This window comes from Kogia breviceps, chromosome 16 (genome assembly GCF_026419965.1).
Source record: "Kogia breviceps isolate mKogBre1 chromosome 16, mKogBre1 haplotype 1, whole genome shotgun sequence".
Classification (NCBI taxonomy): Eukaryota; Metazoa; Chordata; class Mammalia; order Artiodactyla; family Physeteridae; genus Kogia; species Kogia breviceps.
Window position 1 is genome coordinate 4,272,821 of NC_081325.1, and position 19,028 is coordinate 4,291,848.

The following is a 19,028-nucleotide window of genomic DNA, read 5'->3' on the forward strand; positions in this document are numbered from 1 at the left end:
AATCAGAACTTAAGAGTTTCGTCCCTTCAGTTATGTCTTTCACAAACGAAAGATATAAGCATGGAATGCCTTTTTAAAAAAAATTATAAAAGCAGCAGAATAAATGTGCATGTATTGGGCTGGCCAAAAAGTCCGTTCGGGCTTTTCTGTAAGCTGTAACGTCTTGCAGCAAAACCTGAACTAACTTTCTGGCCACCCCAATATTTCATGCTCCTTTGCTGATCAACCCAAACAATTCTAAGCAATAAGCCCACCCAGGGGGTCCTGCGTGCTTGGGACCAAGAACCTTAGAGCTGCAGAAAAACAGGAGCTATTTTTAAAATAAGGCACAGCAAAAAGTAAATGAAAATAATTTTTCCGTTGAGGAGCACAGGCTCCGGACGCGCAGGCCTAGCGGCCATGGCTCACGGGCTTAGTTGCTCCACGGCATGTGGGATCTTCCTGGACCAGGGCACGAACCCGTGTCTCCTGCATCGGCAGGCGGATTCTCAACCACTGCGCCACCAGGGAAGCCCAATGAAAATAATTTTTAAAGGCACAATTTAAAAACCACTATTGGTAACCTGCTTAGAAGTCTGCAGCAACTCCCTTCCACCCTGGGGTGTCCCCACGGCTCGGGGGACCGGCTGTGTGACAGGAAAGCAGCACAAGCGGCCCTTCGGGCGGGAACTTCCCTCCCCCCCTTCTCCTCCAGCTTTTCAACGCCCCTCTCCCTTTCTCTCCCTCTCCCTCCTTATTCTTTTTGGAGGGCAGAAGTACAGAAGGGTTGGTTTTCCTTTTTAGAAGAAAATCACTGCAACAAGTGTTGTAAAGGGTGCCAGGACACAGGCTTTTAAAAGGTAGGACTCCCACGACAGATACCAGTAAACCAGAAGACTACTGCCAAGTAATGTTAACCTTTCAAATAACCCAGAAATCTTTCTGCAATTGTGTGATACAAATAGACACTAAATAATGTAAATCCATGATTTCGTCTACAGCAGGCATCTTCTTCACTGAAACGTGTATTTTAAGGTCCAAAAAAACAGAGCACATTCACTACTTTCTAGGGACTGAACTTTATACACCTATAAAGCAATTCAATCGTGGCTATACTTTTAAACAGGTGACTGGATCATCAGGAAGTGAATACTGCCTGAGATGAAAGATGGGTGTTTAGGCTGTGTTTACATAACACTCAAGATCTGATGAAGAGGAAGAATTCCATAAACAATCTCAGAAATTACAAACAACCTAAACATCTGGTATCACACAGAACTGACATCCGGATGGCTTATAAAATGTTTCTCGTCTTTATCTGGAAACCTGGACACTGGCTTTGAGTTTTTCTAAAAACTAAGTCATTACTGTTTAAACTTCACATCTAAAAACACAGATTTAAGAAAAGATACAAAGTGAACAAAAAGATATAAACTTGGTTGCTGAAATGCACCATGTAGAAGAAGTCAGGCAAAACTTTTCCACCCTTTTATTTTCCACTGAAATTGGGAAATAACCTTATTTGACACCTACTTCCTAAGGACACCTACTTCCTAATCATTTGGAAGACCAAACGATTAGTCAAGGTCACGTTCTCTGAACTCAGACGAAAGATGTTTTGGAAGCATAATTATTATAATAAATGGGTAGCACTGGCAAGAATTTAAAGTTATACATTTATTTTGAATAATATCTGTGGAAAGCTCCAGAACAAAGGCAGACACCCACCTGAAGTTGCATGTCGGCCGCCGCACAAACCTTTTTAGATTCGCAAAGACGAGACGCCATATTTCTGGGCAGTGACTTGAAAAACAAAACAATATGTATGTGAGCAAACCGCACTGTGTACTTTTGAGGCAGGAAGGTTAAAAACAACATCAAATGATACAATTTCATTTTGGCTTAATAGTACCTTTGAAATATTTTCGAGGACAAGATAAAGGATGAATACATTCCACTGAATTTCAAAAAGTGGTAATTATCGAATAGGGGTTTGTACGTGAAAATACAGGATTGTAGGGAAGTCAGACATTGGCCCCGTTCTTTAAAACTCCAGTTAAAACGTTAGGAAAAGTCAGTGCTTTTTCTCTTCCTTTGTTAGCGATGCAAGTCCGTTCAAGTGCTCCGGTGACCTTTAAGAGCACGTAGTGACTGATGACAGGAATCAAAGGTCACAAAGTCAGGAAATAACCTCTGGTCCGTGGTGGCCGCCAGTACTGGAGCCGAACTCACATCCCGACAAATACCCATGACAACGAGCTGTGCCTTCTTCCATTTTCCAACCTGGAAGAATGGCAGGGCTTGGGAGCTCAGTCTGATTTATGTCCCCATACAACTTAAGGCTTCGTCTCCCGGACTACTTAGGCATATAATCATATAACGTCACGTATTCTCTTACAAAGAAACTAATAATGTAGCTGAGGAAGTGCTGTAGCCAATCTTGCTCTACTTCAAAATCATTAATACTGGCGTTTACTAAAGACAGCTGCCATTTTATACAGCTCTATTTATAATCTAAATCAAGTTAAAAGCCCTTCTAAAGAGAAACAAATCATGTAAGAGACTTGCGGCGGGTTTACTCTGCACTGCAGCTGTGCAGACCAAGCTTCGGTGAGCGGTCACGTGAGCTGTGAGCTGGAAGGGGACGCAGGCACTGCCGCGCGCGTGTCCACATGTGTGCACATCTGTATCTACACATCTACACAGATATCCCCCCAGGGCCTAGAACAGTGCCTGGCACACAGCAGACACTCAGTACATATCTGCAGGCGGAGTGAACTAACACAAGAGTGATCCTGACTTCTGTAGTACAGGATGAAGGCTCAGACAACAAGGCCTTTTCTCTTCTCTTTCCGTTTGGCTATAAGAACAGCAAACCAGCCAAAAAAGGCAATTTTTCGAGTTAAGACACAGACTGAAGGAAGCTGCACAGTGTAACTTCTGGTGCAGGGAAAAGGCCTGGGTCTTCCTGACATAAAACGAAAAGTTCCTGCAAAAGCGTTTTAAAAAGTCAAGGTTCAGTGAAGTCATACACGCCAGCAGCTTGTATCAAGATGTTGAGGTTTCTTTAAACCTTATTTTATATTATACCTTCTGCTGACAGGACTGCTGCTGCACTTGGGTTTTTCATGCTTCACAAAGCTTTAATGGTTTTATCTGCATGTAAAAAAATCGTACGTGTGGAAGGATCATCAACAAACCATGGAAACTCCGGTGGGCAAGCACTTTCTTAGACCCGAGGGACAGAAAGAGGTGGAGATGGGGCCCCGGCAGCGCTGCCCACGTGCGCAGAACCGTCAACTGAGCTACAAGGAGCAGGAGGAGGGGAACGCTGCATGTGCACGAGTGTGAAACCACAGCCTAGAAGGGCCTGACCGAGGGGACAAGGCAGAAGCGGGGCCCACAAAGTGAACAGGCATGAAGCGGGGGTGGGGGCTGCAGGGGGAAGGGCCCTGAGCAGAGGCACGGAACAGGGGGCCGGGGGGCTCAGCCGGGCGAGGACGGGGTGCCCACCCTCAGACCCTGCGGGAGGCCACTGGTGAGTGTGGACCGGGGAAGTCAGCTGGGCCAGGTTGTGTTCTGAAAAGACTCCCCTGGCCGCAGGGCAGGCAGGCCGCAGGAGGGGCCGGGAGTGGGGACCAGTGGCACACGCACCCCACCAGCGGCCTCAGCCAGAGCGGAGCAGCCGGGGCATGACGGGGCCTGGACGGGCGCGAGAGAGGCAGGCCGGGCCGGGGCTCAAGATGGACGGGGAGCGAGGTCGGGAGGGAGGGCCCAGGCGCTGAGCGGGGAGACGAGAGGCGTCCAGGGCCGTGGTCCCGGCTCTCTGCAAGGTTTACAAGTCCTGCCCGGAGCCAGTGAGGAGGAAATGCCAATACTGGGTCTAAGAACCAAACCCAACAGACCCCATTCATCCGTAAGTGGTTTACTCTGAGGCCAGCGTCTCCCAAGATTCAAACCCATCTAGCAAGGGCAAACAAAGGGACACATTTAAGGAGGCTTAATTCTTTCCTGGTCAGGTTTACAATAAAACAAAAGACGCAATGAAAAAGAGCACAAAAAGATAACTGAAAACAGTTTATCAAAAATTACATATTCAGGACTTCCCTGGTGGCACAGTGGTTAAGAATCCGCCTGCCGATGCAGGGAACACGGGTTCGAGCCCTGGTCCTGGAAGATCCCACATGCCACGGAGCAACTAAGCCCGTGCGCCACAACTACTGAGCCTGTGCTCTAGAGCCCGCGAACCACAACTCTTGAGCCCGTGTGCCACAACTACTGAAGCCTGCGCGCCTAGAGCCTGTGCTCCGCTACAAGAGAAGCCACTGCGGTGAGAAGCCCGTGCACCGCAATGAAGACCCAACGCAGCCAAAAATAAATAAATAAATAAATAAATAGAAAGACCAAAAAATTTACATATTCAAGGGAATTCCCTGATGGTCCAGTGATTAGGACTCCACACTCTCACTGCCTGGGGCCTGGGTCTGATCCCTGGCTGGGGAGTTAAGATCCCACAAAGCCGAGTGGCACGGCCAAAATGGAAAAGAACAATTACGTATTCAGAAAACCCACGTGTGCTACATAGTTCTATAAAATGTTGGGGGAAATGAAGGTTAATGGGACTCCTGGATTACTTTTTGCAACTTCCTGAGTCTACAATTATTTCAAAATAAAAAGTACAAAAAAACCTCCCCAAACTACGTATTCAAGGCCCACTATACATATAGTAGTAAATACAAAGAATGTTTACCAAAAATGTAAGGAAACGTTTAAGTAGAAAGTAAACACTGTCCTAGTAGAGCAGTTCGGAGGAAAGAATTATTAACCCATCAAATCACAAATTAAGTAAGACATGTATATTATGTGTGGTGTAAACAGGAAAACAGATGTTCTTTTTTTTTTTTCCAACCTCGTTGGGTTGCTAGTCAACTGGAATTAATAAATGTACTTCAGCTCACGGAAGGGAGTTATATATTTACTCCCTTAGAAAGTACGCCTTTTTCAAAATTAAAAAACAATAACAAAGATAAAGTAGAACAAAATTTAAATAACATCCAAACTGATTTTAAGTTCTGTACAATTCTTTTTTGGCTGCACCACACGGCTTGTGGGAACTTAGTTCCCCGGCCAGGGATTGAACCCGGGTCCATGGCAGTGAAAGCGCCAAACCCTAACCACTGGACCGCCAGGGAACCCCCCATATACAAATTTTTTTTAAACAAACACTATTTAGAAGTTAAACCTTAAACTTCAAATTATAAACAATGTTTCCTGGTCAAGATTTTCTCCTGTAAATATCACTTTACCGACCAGAGTCATGGCAACCAATACTGACGCCAACAATTCAATCTTGGCTGTTATTCCAAAGGCGGGTGTGTCCACTGAGTAGCACAGATGTTTCACAGTACTGGCTCCTGAAGTCAGAGCACAGGCTCACTTCTAGTATCAATATATTGAAGAAAGACAGAATGACCACGTCCAAGCCAGCAGGCAATGAGCAACCACAAAGAAAAAACGCTTTACGACACCTGAATGAAAAACAGTATTTTTTTTTTAATTTATTTATTATTATTTTTTTCGGTACGCGGGCCTCTCACTGTTGTGGCCTCTCCCGTTGCGGAGCACACGCTCCGGACGCGCAGGCTCAGCGGCCATGGCTCACGGGCCCAGCCGCTCCGCGGCACGTGGGATCCTCCCGGACCGGAGCACGAACCCGTGTCCCCTGCATCGGCAGGCGGACTCTCAACCACTGCACCACCAGGGAAGCCCGAAAAACAGTATTTTTTCATCATGTTAAAATGCAAATTTAACGAAGCCCAAGGCAGTAGAAACAATAATGACTCTTTCACCATGTAATCAGCTGTGTGTTCTACCAGCTTCTGCTACGATCTTCATAATTTCCAAAGTAGGAAATATCCCTTCCACTGATCACTAAGTCTCCGATCCCACCCATGATGTGAAGCTGTCTGCCCCCCTTCAGATCCGGATGCTGCCGTGTTCATCAAAGAGCGAAAAGCATACAGAGGATGCCTCAGATCAAGAATAACCTTCAGATTAACCAATCACAGGGAAGAACCAATCACTGAATTCTCTAAGCCACGTTTTCCTCACGTGTAAAACGTCCATGTTGCAGTTTCAGAGAATCAGATGACAACTGAACATGATAATGTATTTTAAAAGTGTACTATGTCAGGTTTAACAGAGCAGGTGCTGACTAAATGCAAGCCAGTATTGCTCGCGATGACAGCCGCTCTATATGACACAATAACCATTGACTTTGACCACTTTATTTACATTTTACGGTTTTACCTACATATTCTCTAAATATGGTCTGTTTCAGATTTATAAATTCTTAGGAGACAGGAATTATAGCTAAACAGTTCTCTCTCTGTTGCACCTAACAATCAAATTCTTATTAAGAAAATGTATTTTGTTTCCTGTTTATATTTCTTTTCATTTATAAAACAGTCAAGCATGCTTAATGAAGTACATGTCTCCTCAAATCACCCAGCTTTAGCAAAGGACACTGTCTCCACTATGTGACCATCTTAAGGCTTTTAGAAGAACAATGAAATCTCGTGTGTGTGTTACTAGTATATCTTCCCTATTTCAACATCTGCCACAGAACTTGGTCCTTAATTCACATTTTGAAAACATTTTCTCCCACTTTAAGCAGAACCAGCTATCAGTGAGTCAGTTCCTCATCTGCAGGGTCCAGTTCATATTTAGAGAAGATTGGTGCTAATGAGGAAAGGTTCCTTCTGACGGTATTTTAATCAAATATATCTCACGCTATGGATCCTGCAGTTCAGACTTGGTCTCCGACACGCATTCCTCTGTAATCTCTGTGTTTGTTCCTCTGTTGGTAATGTGTCTTTTCTTCCTCTGGCTTCCTTCATGGTTTTCTCTTTATCTTTGGTTTCCAGCAGTTTGACTACTATGCATCTAGGTGTATACTGTTTTCATTTATACTGCATGGGGTTCTCTAAGCGTCTTGGATGGCTGGCTTGATTTTCATCATTTTTGGCAAATTCTCAACCATTATCCCTTCGCCTATTTCTTATGCCTTATTTCTCTCTTCTCATTTGTGGAACTCCAACGACATGTATGTTACATTGTCTGACACTGTCCCAAAGTTCCCTGGCTGCTCTATTTTGCCTTCCCTCCCCCTAACATTCCTCCTGCCCTTGTATTTCCGTTTGGACAATTTCCATTGACCTATCGTTAAGTTCACGCTTTCCTCAGCTGTGTCAAGGGTACGGATGACCCCCTCAAAGGGATTCCTCACATAGGATACCACGGCTTTATTTCTTGCATTTCCACTTGACTGTTTCTCATGGTTTCCATCTCTCTTCTCCATCTGTTCATACATGTTGTGCACCTCATCCATGAGGCCCTTTAACACAGTTATTTAAATACCCGTCCAAGAGTCACTTTTCTTTTATTTATTTATTTATTTATTTACGGCTGTGTTGGGTCTTCGCTTCTGTCCGAGGGCTTTCTCCATTGGCGGCGAGCAGGGGCCACTCTTCATCGCGGTGCGCGGGCCCCTCACTGTCGCGGCTTCTCTTGTGGTGGAGCCCAGGCTCCAGATGCGCAGGCTCAGTAGTTGTGGCTCACGGGCCCAGCCGCTCCGCGGCATGTGGGATCCTCCCAGACCAGGGCTCGAACCCGTGTCCCCAGCATTGGCAGGCAGACTCTCAACCACTGAGCCACCAGGGAAGGCCGAAGAGTCACTTTAAAATTATCTCAGTTCCTAGTTACTTTAAAGTCCCTGAGTCTGAGTCTAATGGTTTCTTTGTCCTTGAGTGGGAGCCAGAGTTGTGTGCTGCTGATTCACTCAGCAAACATTTACTGATCGTCCATTATGGTGATATATCAGTGAAAAAAACAGATAAAAATCCCAGTTCTCAAGGGGTTTACATTCTAGGAGACTTTGTTAATTTAAAAATTACTATTGGGCTTCCCTGGTGGCGCAGTGGTTGGGAGTCCGCCTGCCGATGCAGGGGACGCGGGTTCGTGCCCCGGTCCGGGAAGATCCCACATGCCGCGGAGCGGCTGGGCCCGTGAGCCATGGCCGCTGAGCCTGCGCGTCCGGAGCCTGTGCTCCGCAACGGGAGAGGCCACAACAGTGAGGCCCGCATACCACAGAAAAAAAAAAAAAAAAAAAAAAAAAAATTACTATTGATGGAAAAAAGGACATTTTTCTTTATTTCAGTTCCTACAGGCTCAGGAATAAAAGGACAGAGATTTAATGCATCACCTCCTTTAGGCCACCCAAAAGGATCAAACTGTACTAATAACAATGCTGTTTACACGTGCAATCTTTTTTTTTTTTTTTTTTTTTTTTTTTTTTTTTTTTTTTTTTGCGGTATGCGGGCCTCTCACTGTTGTGGCCTCTCCCGCTGCGGAGCACAGGCTCCGGACGCGCAGGCCCAGCGGCCATGGCTCACGGGCCCAGCCGCTCCGCGGCATGTGGGATCCTCCCGGACCAGGGCACGAACCCGTGTCTCCTGCATCGGCAGGCGGATTCTCAACCACTGCGCCACCAGGGAAGCCCTACACGTGCAATCTTTACTCATTTTACATTCATTTACGTGTTTTCCCCGCCTTACATTTATTTAGACAACAGCAGGTAGTCAACAAACAATATGTGAAGGTTAGCCATGCCTGTCGCTGCCATTCACATGCTTCCAGAGGGAATGAAGTGGTAAAATGCACAAACACATTATCTCAACGTATGCTGACAACACCAATACCCATCCTTCATTCAACAAGTTCTCAGCATAAGGTACCATTCGAGGTAACACAGGAAGAAGAAAGACAGAACACCATCTCCTGCCCTCAAAAGACTTATAATTCTGACACCTGCTTTACACGGTGAAGTCTGTGATGTATGTTGTGGTTGTGTAACTTCAGTTGTGTAGATTTACTTTCAACTTATTTCTGTACCTGTACCCCTCAAAATTCAACACCACAATCAAGGCACGTTACCACTTGGATGATACAACTCATAACCCTTCTCGCAAAATCTGTTTTATTACTGCTCCAACAAGGTCCCCCCCAAACGGCTTAGCTGTGGCGATAAAACCTTCAGTGACTACTGATACTAAACACAGGTATTTTACATGTCATTAGAATGCAATGAACAGATGAGGACGTTAGAGGCAGGGGACACGGAGGTGAAAATACAATGAGGTCAGAAGTGGGGTTAGGCACGTAAAACTTCAAGTTCCATTCAACTTTCACAGCTGGGCCACGGTCAGAGCAGAACTCCGTGATGTCTCGTTCAAACTGCTCTGACTACAGGACTAGATCCTTCCACTGGAATTCCACAACCCAGAAAATCTGAGGACTGAAAAGTTTCCCCCAACTTGACACAAACACATCTGACGGCAGTGACTGCCTCGCACAAACGCGGACCTCTTCGCTCCAAAGCGCCTGTGGCTGCGGCCTGAGCCCCACACGCTGGCAGCCGCTGCCAGCCAGGCCACGCTGGCCATGCCCAGGGCCAGCCCCGAGCGCCCCAGTCTTCTCGTGCAAGGCTCCTTTTCCACAGTCAAGACCGGCAGATTTCCCCCGTGCTCTGTTTCCAGGCTCTCCTGCCGTCAGTGCTGTTCTCACTGAGCCACTTCGTTCCGACACAAAAGTACTTCGAGTTACATGCCCTCAACCGTGCTCAGCAAGTCGCAACCCTTACGGACTCAGCGCAGAGCTGCTCAGAAGCCATGTTCTGAAACAGTCTACACCCCTTTTCAACGGGGTTCGGGGGCATTACTGCAAACTGACTTCAAAATAACACTGGCTGAACGAACTTTGTACTTCAGATAATTTACACCCTTGCCTGAGTTTCTTTTATTAAAACACCTGCAAGAGGACTGGTTCAAGATGTTGGTGTAGAAGGACGTACCCTCACTCCCTCTTGCAAGAGCCCCTGAATCACAACTAACAATCATCGACAGGAAGACGCTGGAACTCACCAGAAAAGACGCCCCACATCCAAAGACAAAGGAGAAGCCACAGAGAGATGGATGGCAGGAGGGGTGCAGCCACAATAAAATCAAATCCCATAACTGCAGGCTGCGTGACTCACAGACTGGAGAACACTTGTACCACAGAAGTCCACCCACTGGAGTGACGGTTCTGAGCCCCACGTCAGGCTTCCCAACCCGGCGGTCCGGCAATGGGAGGAAGATTTCCTAGAGAATCAGACTTTGAAGGCTAGCGGGATTTGATGGCAGGACTTTGGCAGGACTGGGGGAAACAGAGACTCCACTCTTGGAGGGCACACACAAAGCAGTGTGCGAATCAGGACCCAGGGGAGGGAGCAGTGACCCCAGGGGAGACTGAACCAGACCTACCTGCTAGTGCTGGAGGGTCTCCTGCAGAGGCAGGGGGTGGCTGTGGCTCACTGCAGGGACAAGGACACTGGCAGCGTAAGTTCTGGGAAGTACTCCTTGGCGTGAGCCCTCCCAGAGTCCAACATCAACCCCACCAAAGAGCCTATCTATAGCCTCCAGTGCTGGGTTGCCTCAGGCCAAACAACCAACAGGGAGGGAACTCAGCTTCACCCATCAGCAGACAAGTGAACTGAAGTTTCAGGGAGCCCTGCCCACCTGAGCGACACCCAGCTCTACCCACCACCAGTCCCTCCCATCAGGAAGCTTGCACAGGCCTCTTAGATAGCCTCATCCACCAGAAGGCAGACAGCAGAAGCAAGAAGAACTACAATCCTGCAGCCTGTAGGACGAAAACCACATTCACAGAAAGATAGACAAGATGAAAAGGCAGAGGGCTATGTACCAGATGAAGGAACAAGATAAAAACCCCAGAAAAACACCTAAATGAAATGGACACAGGGAACCTTCCAGAAAAAGAATTCAGATAGTGAAGACGACCCAGGACCTCGGAAAAAGAATGGAGGCAGAGATCGAGAAGATGAAAGAAATGTTTAACAAACAACTAGAAGAATTATAGAACAAACAGAGATGAACAACACAATAACTGAAATGAAAACTACACTGGAAGGAATCAATAGCAGAATAACTGAGGCAGAAGAACGGATAAGTGACGTGGAAGACAGAATGCTGGCATTCACTGCTGCGGAACAGACTAAAGAAAAAAGAATGAAAAGGAATGAAGACGGCCTAAGAAACCTCTGGGACAACATCAAATGCAGCAACATTCACCTTATAGGGGTCCCAGAAGGAGAAGAAAGAGAGAAAGGACCAGAGAAAATATTTGAAGAGATTATAGTCGAAAACTTCCCTAACATGGGAAAGGAAATAGCCACCCAAGTCCAGGAAGCACAGAGAGTCCCATACAGGATAAACCCAAGGAGAAACATGCCGAGTAATCAAACTGGCAAAAAGTAAAGACAAAGAAAAATTATTGAAAGCAGCAAGGGAAAAATGACAAATAACATACAAGGGAACTCCCATAAGGTTAACATCTGATTTCTCAGCAGAAACTCTACAAGCCAGAAGGGAGTGACATGATATACTTAAAGTGATGAAAGGGAAGAACCCACAGCCAAGATTACTCTACCCGGCAAGGATTTCATTCAGATTCGATGGAGAAATCGAAAGCTTTACAGACAAGCAAAAGCTGAGAGAATTCAGCACCAACAAACCAGCTCTACAACAAATGCTAAAGGAACTTCTCTAAGTGGGAAACGAGAAAAAAAGGACCTACAAAAACAAACCCATAACAACTAAGAAAATGGTAATAGGAACATACATATTGATAATCACCTTAAACGTAAATAGATTAAATGCTCCAACCAAAAGACATAGATTGACTGAATGGATACAAAAACAAGACCGAGATATATGCTGTCTACAAGAGACCCACTTTAGACCTAGGGACACATACAGACTGAAAGTGAGGGGATGGAAAAAGATATTCCATGCAAATGGAAATCAAAAGAAAGCTGGAGGAGCAATACTCATATCAGATAAAATAGACTTTAAAATAAAGACTGTTACAAGAGACAAGGAAGGACACTACATAATGATCAAAGGATCAATCCAAGAAGAAGATGTAACAATTATAAATACATATGCACCCAACATAGGAGCACCTCAATAGATAAGGCAACTGCTAACAGCTATAAAAGAGGAAATCGACAGTAACACAATAATAGTGGGGGACCTTGACACCTCACTTACACCAATGGACAGATCATCCAAACAGAAAATTAAAAAGGAAACACAAGCTTTAAATGACACAACAGACCAGATAGATTTAATTGATATTTATGGGACATTCCATCCAAAACCAGCAGATTCCACTTTCTTCTCAAGTGCACACGGAACATTCTCCAGGATAGATCACATCTCGGATCACAAATCAAGCCTCAGTAAATTTAAGAAAACTGAAAGCATCTTTTCTGAACACAACACTATGAGATCAGAAATCAATTACAGCGAAAAAAACATAAAAAACACAAACACATGGAGGCTAAACAATACGTTACTAAATAACCAAGAGATCACTGAAGAAATCAAAGAGGAAATCAAAAAATACCTAGAGAAAATGACAATGAAAACACGACGATCCAAAACCTATGGGATGCAGCAAAAGCAGTTCTAAGAGGGAAGTTTACAGCAATACAATTGTACCTCAAGAAACAGAAAAATCTCAAATAAACAATCTAACCTTATACCGAAAGGAACTAGAGAAAGAAGAACAACCAAAACCCAAAGTTAGTAGAAGGAAAGAAATCATAAAGATCAGAGCAGAAATAAATGAAACAGAATCAAAGAAATCAATACAAAGATCAATAAAACTAAAAGCTGGTTCTCTGAGGAGATAAACAAAATTGATAAACCATTAGCCAGACTCAACAAGAAAAAGAGGGAGAGGACTCAAATCAATAAAATTGAAATGAAAAAGGAGAAGTTACAACGGACACTGCAGAGATACAAAGCATCCTAAGAGATTACTGCAAGCAACTCTATGCCAATAAAATGGACAACCTGGAAGAAATGGACAAACTCTTAGAAAGGTATAACCTTCCAAGACTGAACCAGGAAGAAATAGAAAATATGAACAGACCAATCACAAGTAATGAAATGGAAACTGTGATTAAAACTCTTCCAACAAACAAAAGTCCAGGACCAGATGGCTTCACAAGTGAATTCTATCAAACATTTAGAGATGAGCTAACACCCATCCTTCTCAAACTCTTCCAAAAAACTGCAGAGGGAGAAACACTCCCAAAACCAGATACCAAAACCAGAGAAAGATACTACAGAAAAAGAAAATTACAGACCAATATCACTCATGAATACAGATACAAAAATCCTCAACAAAATACTAACAAACAGGATCCAACAACACATTAAAAGGATCATACACCATGATCAAGTGGGATTTATCCCAGGGATGCAAGGATTCTTCAATATACGCAAATCAATCAATGTGACACACCAGATTAACAAACTGAAGAATAAAAACCATATGATCATCTCAACAGATGCAGAAAAAGCTTTTGACAAAATTCAACACCCATTTATGATAAAAACTCTCCAGAAAGTGGGCACAGAGGGAACCTACCTCAACATAATAAAGGCCATATATGACAAAGCCACAGCAAACATCATTCTCAATGGTGAAAAACTGAAAGCATTTCCTCTAAGATCAGGAACAAGACAAGGATGTCGGCCACTCTCGCCACTATTATTCAACATAGTTTTGGAAGTCCTAGCCACAGCGATCAGAGAAGAGAAAGAAATAAAAGGAATACAAATTGGAAAAGAAGAAGTAAAACTGTCACTGTTTGCAGATGACATGATACTGTACATAGAGAATCCTAAAGATGCCACCAGAAAACCACTTAGAGCTAATCAATGAATTTGGTAAAGTTGCAGGATACAAAATTAATGCACAGAAATCTCTTGCATTCCTATACATTAATGATGAAAAATCTGAAAGAGAAATTAAGGAAACACTCCCATTTACCACAGCAGCAAAAAGAATAAAACACCTAGGAATAAATCTACCTAGGTAGAAAAAAGACCTGTATGCAGAAAAGTATAAGACACTGATGAAAGAAATTAAAGATGACACAAACAGATGGACAGATATACCATGTTCTTGGACTGGAAGAATCTCAATACTGTGAAAATGACTATACTACTGAAAGCAATCTACAGATTCAATGCAAGCCCTATCAAATTACCAATGGCATTTTTTACAGAACTAGAACAAAAAATTTTTAAATTTGTATGGAGACACAGAAGACCCCGAATAGCCAAAACGGTCTTGAGGGGAAAAAGGGGGAGCTGGAGGAATCAGACTCCCTGACTTCAGACTATACTACAAAGCTACAGTAATCAAGACAATACAGTACTGGCACAAAAACAGAAATACAGATCAATGGAACAGGATAGATAGCCCAGAGATAAACCCACGCGCCTATGGTCAACTAATCTATGACAAAGGAGGCAAGGATATACAATGGAGAAAAGACAGTCTCTTCAATAAGTGGTTCTGGGAAAACTGGACAGCTACATGTAAAAGAGTGAAATTAGAACACTCCCTAACACCATACACAAAAATAAACTCAAAATGGATTAGAGACCTAAATGTAAGACTGGAGACTATAAAACTCTTAGAGGGAAGCATAGGAAGAACACTCCTTGACATAAATCACAGCAAGATCTTTTTTGATCCACCTCTTAGAGGAATGGAAATAAAAACAAAAATAAACAAATGGGACCTAATGAAACTTAAAAGCTTTTGCAAAGCAAAGCAAACTACAAACAAGACGAAAGGACAACCCTCAGAATGGGAGAAAATATTTGCAAACAAATCAACGGACAAAGGATTAATCTCCAAAATATATAAACAGCTCAAGCAGCTCAATATTAAAAAAACAAACAACCCAATCCAAAAATGGGCAGAAGACCTAAATAGACATTTCTCCAAAGAAGACACCTAGATGGCCAAGAAGCATGTGAAAAGCTGCTCAACATCACTAAATATTAAAGAAATGCAAATCAAAACTACAATGAGGTATCACTTCACACCAGTTAGAATGGGCATCATCAGAAAATCTACAAACAACAAATGCTAAAGAGGGTGTGGAGAAAAGGGAACACTCTTGCACTGTTGGTGGGAATGTAAATTGATACAGCCACCATGGAGAACAGTGTCGAGGTTCCTTAAAAAACTAAAAACAGAACTACCATACGACCCAGCAACCCCACTCCTGGGCATATACCCTGAGAAAACTATAATTCAAAAAGACATAAGCACCCCAATGTTCACTGCAGCACTATTTACAATAGCCAGGGCATGGAAGCAACCTAAATGCCCATCAACAGACGAATGGATAAAGAAGATGTGGCACATATATACAATGGAATATTACTCAGCCATAAAAAGGAACGAAATTGAGTCATTTGTAGAGACGTGGATGCGTCTAGAGACTGTCCTACAGAGTGAAGTAAGGCAGAAAGAGAAAAACAAATATCGTATATTAATGCATATATGTGGAACCTAGAAAAATGGTACAGATGAACCGGTTTGCAGGGCAGAAATTGAGACACAGATGTAGAGAACAAATCTATGGCCACCAAGGGGGGAAAGTGGTGGGGTGGTGGTAGTGGGATGAATTGGGAGATTGGGATTGACCTATATACACTAATATGTATAAAATGGATAACTAATAAGAACCAGCTGTTTAAAACTAAAATTAAATTGAATTTAAAAAAAAAACACACCTGCAATTTTTGTCTCCGTAGCAGCCCACGAGGCATGAACAGCCCAGGGCTGAAGCCGGCCCTGCCTCTCTCTGAGAGGGACAGAGCCAGCCCAGCAGGCCAGGTAGCAGGGAGGCCCACTGCGCTCCCTTTATGAAGCACCCACTGTGTGCACGGCACCCTACCCTGCAGCCAGGTACACTACAATTGACCCTTGATCCTTCTGCCAGGACCCAGAAAAGGGATGTACGTCAAAATTAGTCACATGGGGAAATGCCCTACATGCCACAAAAGAGGTACAGGTGAAGCTACCCAGGAATTCAGATGACAGCAGTTACTTAAATGACTGAAAGGCAATTACCATCGCAATTAATTATGCCTATTGTATTACTGTAGAGGAGGTTATTTCTATTTCAAAGATCCATTTTCGCTATAAATGTAGAAAGACACTGTAGATTTCCCCCCAGTGAGAAACAGAAAAAAGGCAGAATTATTATTTGTACAGTTAGAAAATAATATGCCAACAGTTAACTATGGTGACCTAAGTTGTTCTAATTTATTTTAATAATTCAATATGAATTTTTCCACAACTATCTTTGTTCCTTGTTTAAAAACAAAAATGCTGTGTCGAGTTCTGAAAAACTGAGGTCTGGCTTTTGTGGCCACGGCGGCGACAATGACAGTGTCAGCAGTAAATGCTAAGGCTCGGCGGCAACGCCGAAGACCCCAAGGATCTGCTTTTAGTTAATGTCTTCCTCCAAGTCCACTGATGCGCCCATGTCTCAAATGTCCACTTCTGGAGCCCCAACCAGACTCTAGGCGCAATCAGCTGTCACGGTGTGATCTGGAAGCTTCTTGGAAATACATCGTCTCGGGCCACTCCACGCCCACCGGGTTAGAATCTGCATTTTCACCAGCTCCCAGATGATTTCATGCATAGTAAAGTTTGAGATGCCCTGACTCAGAAAAACAATCATCACAATGATCTGAAAGACGCAAGTGAGCAAGATGAAATCGTCCTCGTCTTACGAGCGAAGGAAGCGGCTACAGGGAGGCAGCGCAGAGGAGGCTGCCAAAGGTGGAGGCTGGCGTCTTCTGAGGCTGCTCGTTTGCTTTCTGACAGCAGGCGAGGCGCTGGGCATCCTGCTTTCTCATTGGTAAGACGAAAATTAAAAAAAAAAAAAAAAGCTGCAAAAAATTACTATGACAATTTGGTGAGGTAATAGCTATTCAATCAACTTGTGCAAAGTACTGACTGACTGGAAGAAACTCAAGTTCCTGCGGGTAGCTCAGGTGTCTTTCTAAACACTGCCCAAAGGTAACCATGTGTACAGCTGGGCCTGGCGGCTTCAGGTCAGGGTACCGTCACGTGAGACGGAGAATGGCCCCCGTCTTCCTTCTTCAGTGTTCAGGCCTGGACGACAGATCACACAGCGGCCCCTGTGCAGCGAACTCTCCCCAGAACTTCCTGACTGCCCCGCCTCACAAGGAAGGGCGCGGTTCACTGTATTCTCGGTCTGCTGACCAAACGTGGGAACAGAAATATTAAAATACTAATAGATTTCCTGCTATATTAAGAAAGCACAACATTTTTGGTAAGGTTTCTGAAATACTCTCAGAAGTGCAAATGTGTTAGCAACCTTGGCATTACCTGAATTCTCTGAATGTTTCCCTGTGTGCTTAACTTGTACACACAGAACCTCATAAATCTGTCGGACACCTTCACTCACTTGACAACTCACCAGTCTGCATTAAATAGTGTCACGTTAAAAGTTTTGGCATCGGGCTTCCCTGGTGGTGCAGTGGTCAAGAGTCCACCTTCCAACGCAGGGGACACGGGTTCGAGCCCTGGTCCGGGAATATCCCACATGCCGCGGAGCAACTGAGCCCGTGCCCCACAACTACTGAGCCCGCGTGCCTAGAGCCTGTGCTCCGCAACAAGAGAGGCCACCGCAATGAGAAGCCCGCGCACCGCAGCGAGAAGTCCACACACCACAGCAAAGAGTAGCCCCCGCTCACCGCGACTAGAGAAAAGCCCAGGTGCAGCAACAAAGACCCAGTGCAGACAAAAATAAAAAAACTGAATAAATAAATGAAAAAAACAGCATTCACTAAAAAAAAAAAAAAAAAAAAAAAAAAAAAAGTTTTGGCATCAAATTCGTACAGAGCCAAGGCACTGCAATAAAATATCTGGCTTATTTATGAGCATTTGGAAAATGTATTATGGTAGAAGCTGCACAAATATTCAAAATTAAGACATCCTCTGGTTCAAATCCTTGTTTTCCTACCGCCGAAATCCCCTGGGAACATGCTGGATCTAAAGACACAAATTTGTTGAGACACGGTCCCCTCAAACAGGAAACGGCTTCAGAGGCAGCAGGCCAAGCACCAAAGCCATCCAGCCCACGAGTCAGCAGCCTCGATTCGCAGCTGGATCCCAGCACCCTGAGCCCCCGACCTCGGCACACGTCTACAGCGGCGAAACCTTTGGCGTGTCTCACGCTGCCTGCTTTGCTGTTCGTCGATAATCCGATGGCACATCATCAGTACAATGAGAATGCTGCCGGGCCCTAAGAGGCGAAGTCTCGGCTCTAAGCCCAGAGCAAACAGCATCACTTCCTTCTTACTTGACTTTTAGTGGTTTGGTGTTTTCTTACGAACTAAGATGGCATGAAAGAACCTTTGGAAATGCTTGCATAGTATCACAGACTCACCTGACGGACGGCGCACAGAAAGTCGTACAGGGCTCAACATGAAACACTGTAACGTGTAACAGAGTCTAACTTCTATTTTCTTCCTAAAAAAAAAACTGCAGTCCTACAATGTTTACAGTTGGCATATATTATTAAATTTGACTGCCTAGAATTTTTGATGTGAGTATGGAGCTATTCGTTGTTAGTTTCTAACTTTTAAATGTTTATTTTATATAAAAGAGCAGAGAAGCCTCAGATAAGTTCTCTGACTGATCTAGGCCACCTGCGCCGGCAGCGGGGCTGGGGTCACACCTGTCTCTGCTCTCCGGTTCAACGGTCTTGTCTAGACATAACTGAGAAGCATTAAAGCCGAAAATAAGAAACGTTTCAAAACAACTTCAACTTGCCAAAAGGAATCTAGTTCTGGTTGCACTATAATTTTTGCCTTCAATCCTTATTCATATCTCCTGGGAGGATGACAGGAGAAGATTTATTACAAGGCTGTATGTCTCCTTGGAAATACATCTTAAGCAATTTTAGCCTTGGGCTAACTGTCACAAATGAAGGCAACAAGCTAAATCTTATAATGATGCAACACACAACAGTTCTAAAATGAAAGCACTAGCACTGTGCTAAAAATAACACT

At 44.1% G+C, this 19,028-nt stretch overlaps 1 protein-coding gene across 1 annotated transcript in view; it reads right to left on the reverse strand.

Annotated features, from left to right (window-relative positions):
* Window positions 1–19,028, reverse strand: part of MIPEP (mitochondrial intermediate peptidase) — a 131,156-nt gene that overhangs the window by 54,862 nt on the left and 57,266 nt on the right. Inside the window, exon 15 of the mRNA XM_059041995.2 lies at window positions 1,708–1,782. Within this exon, the coding sequence (XP_058897978.1) occupies window positions 1,708–1,782 (75 nt within the window). The remainder of the gene's footprint in view (window positions 1–1,707; window positions 1,783–19,028) is intronic.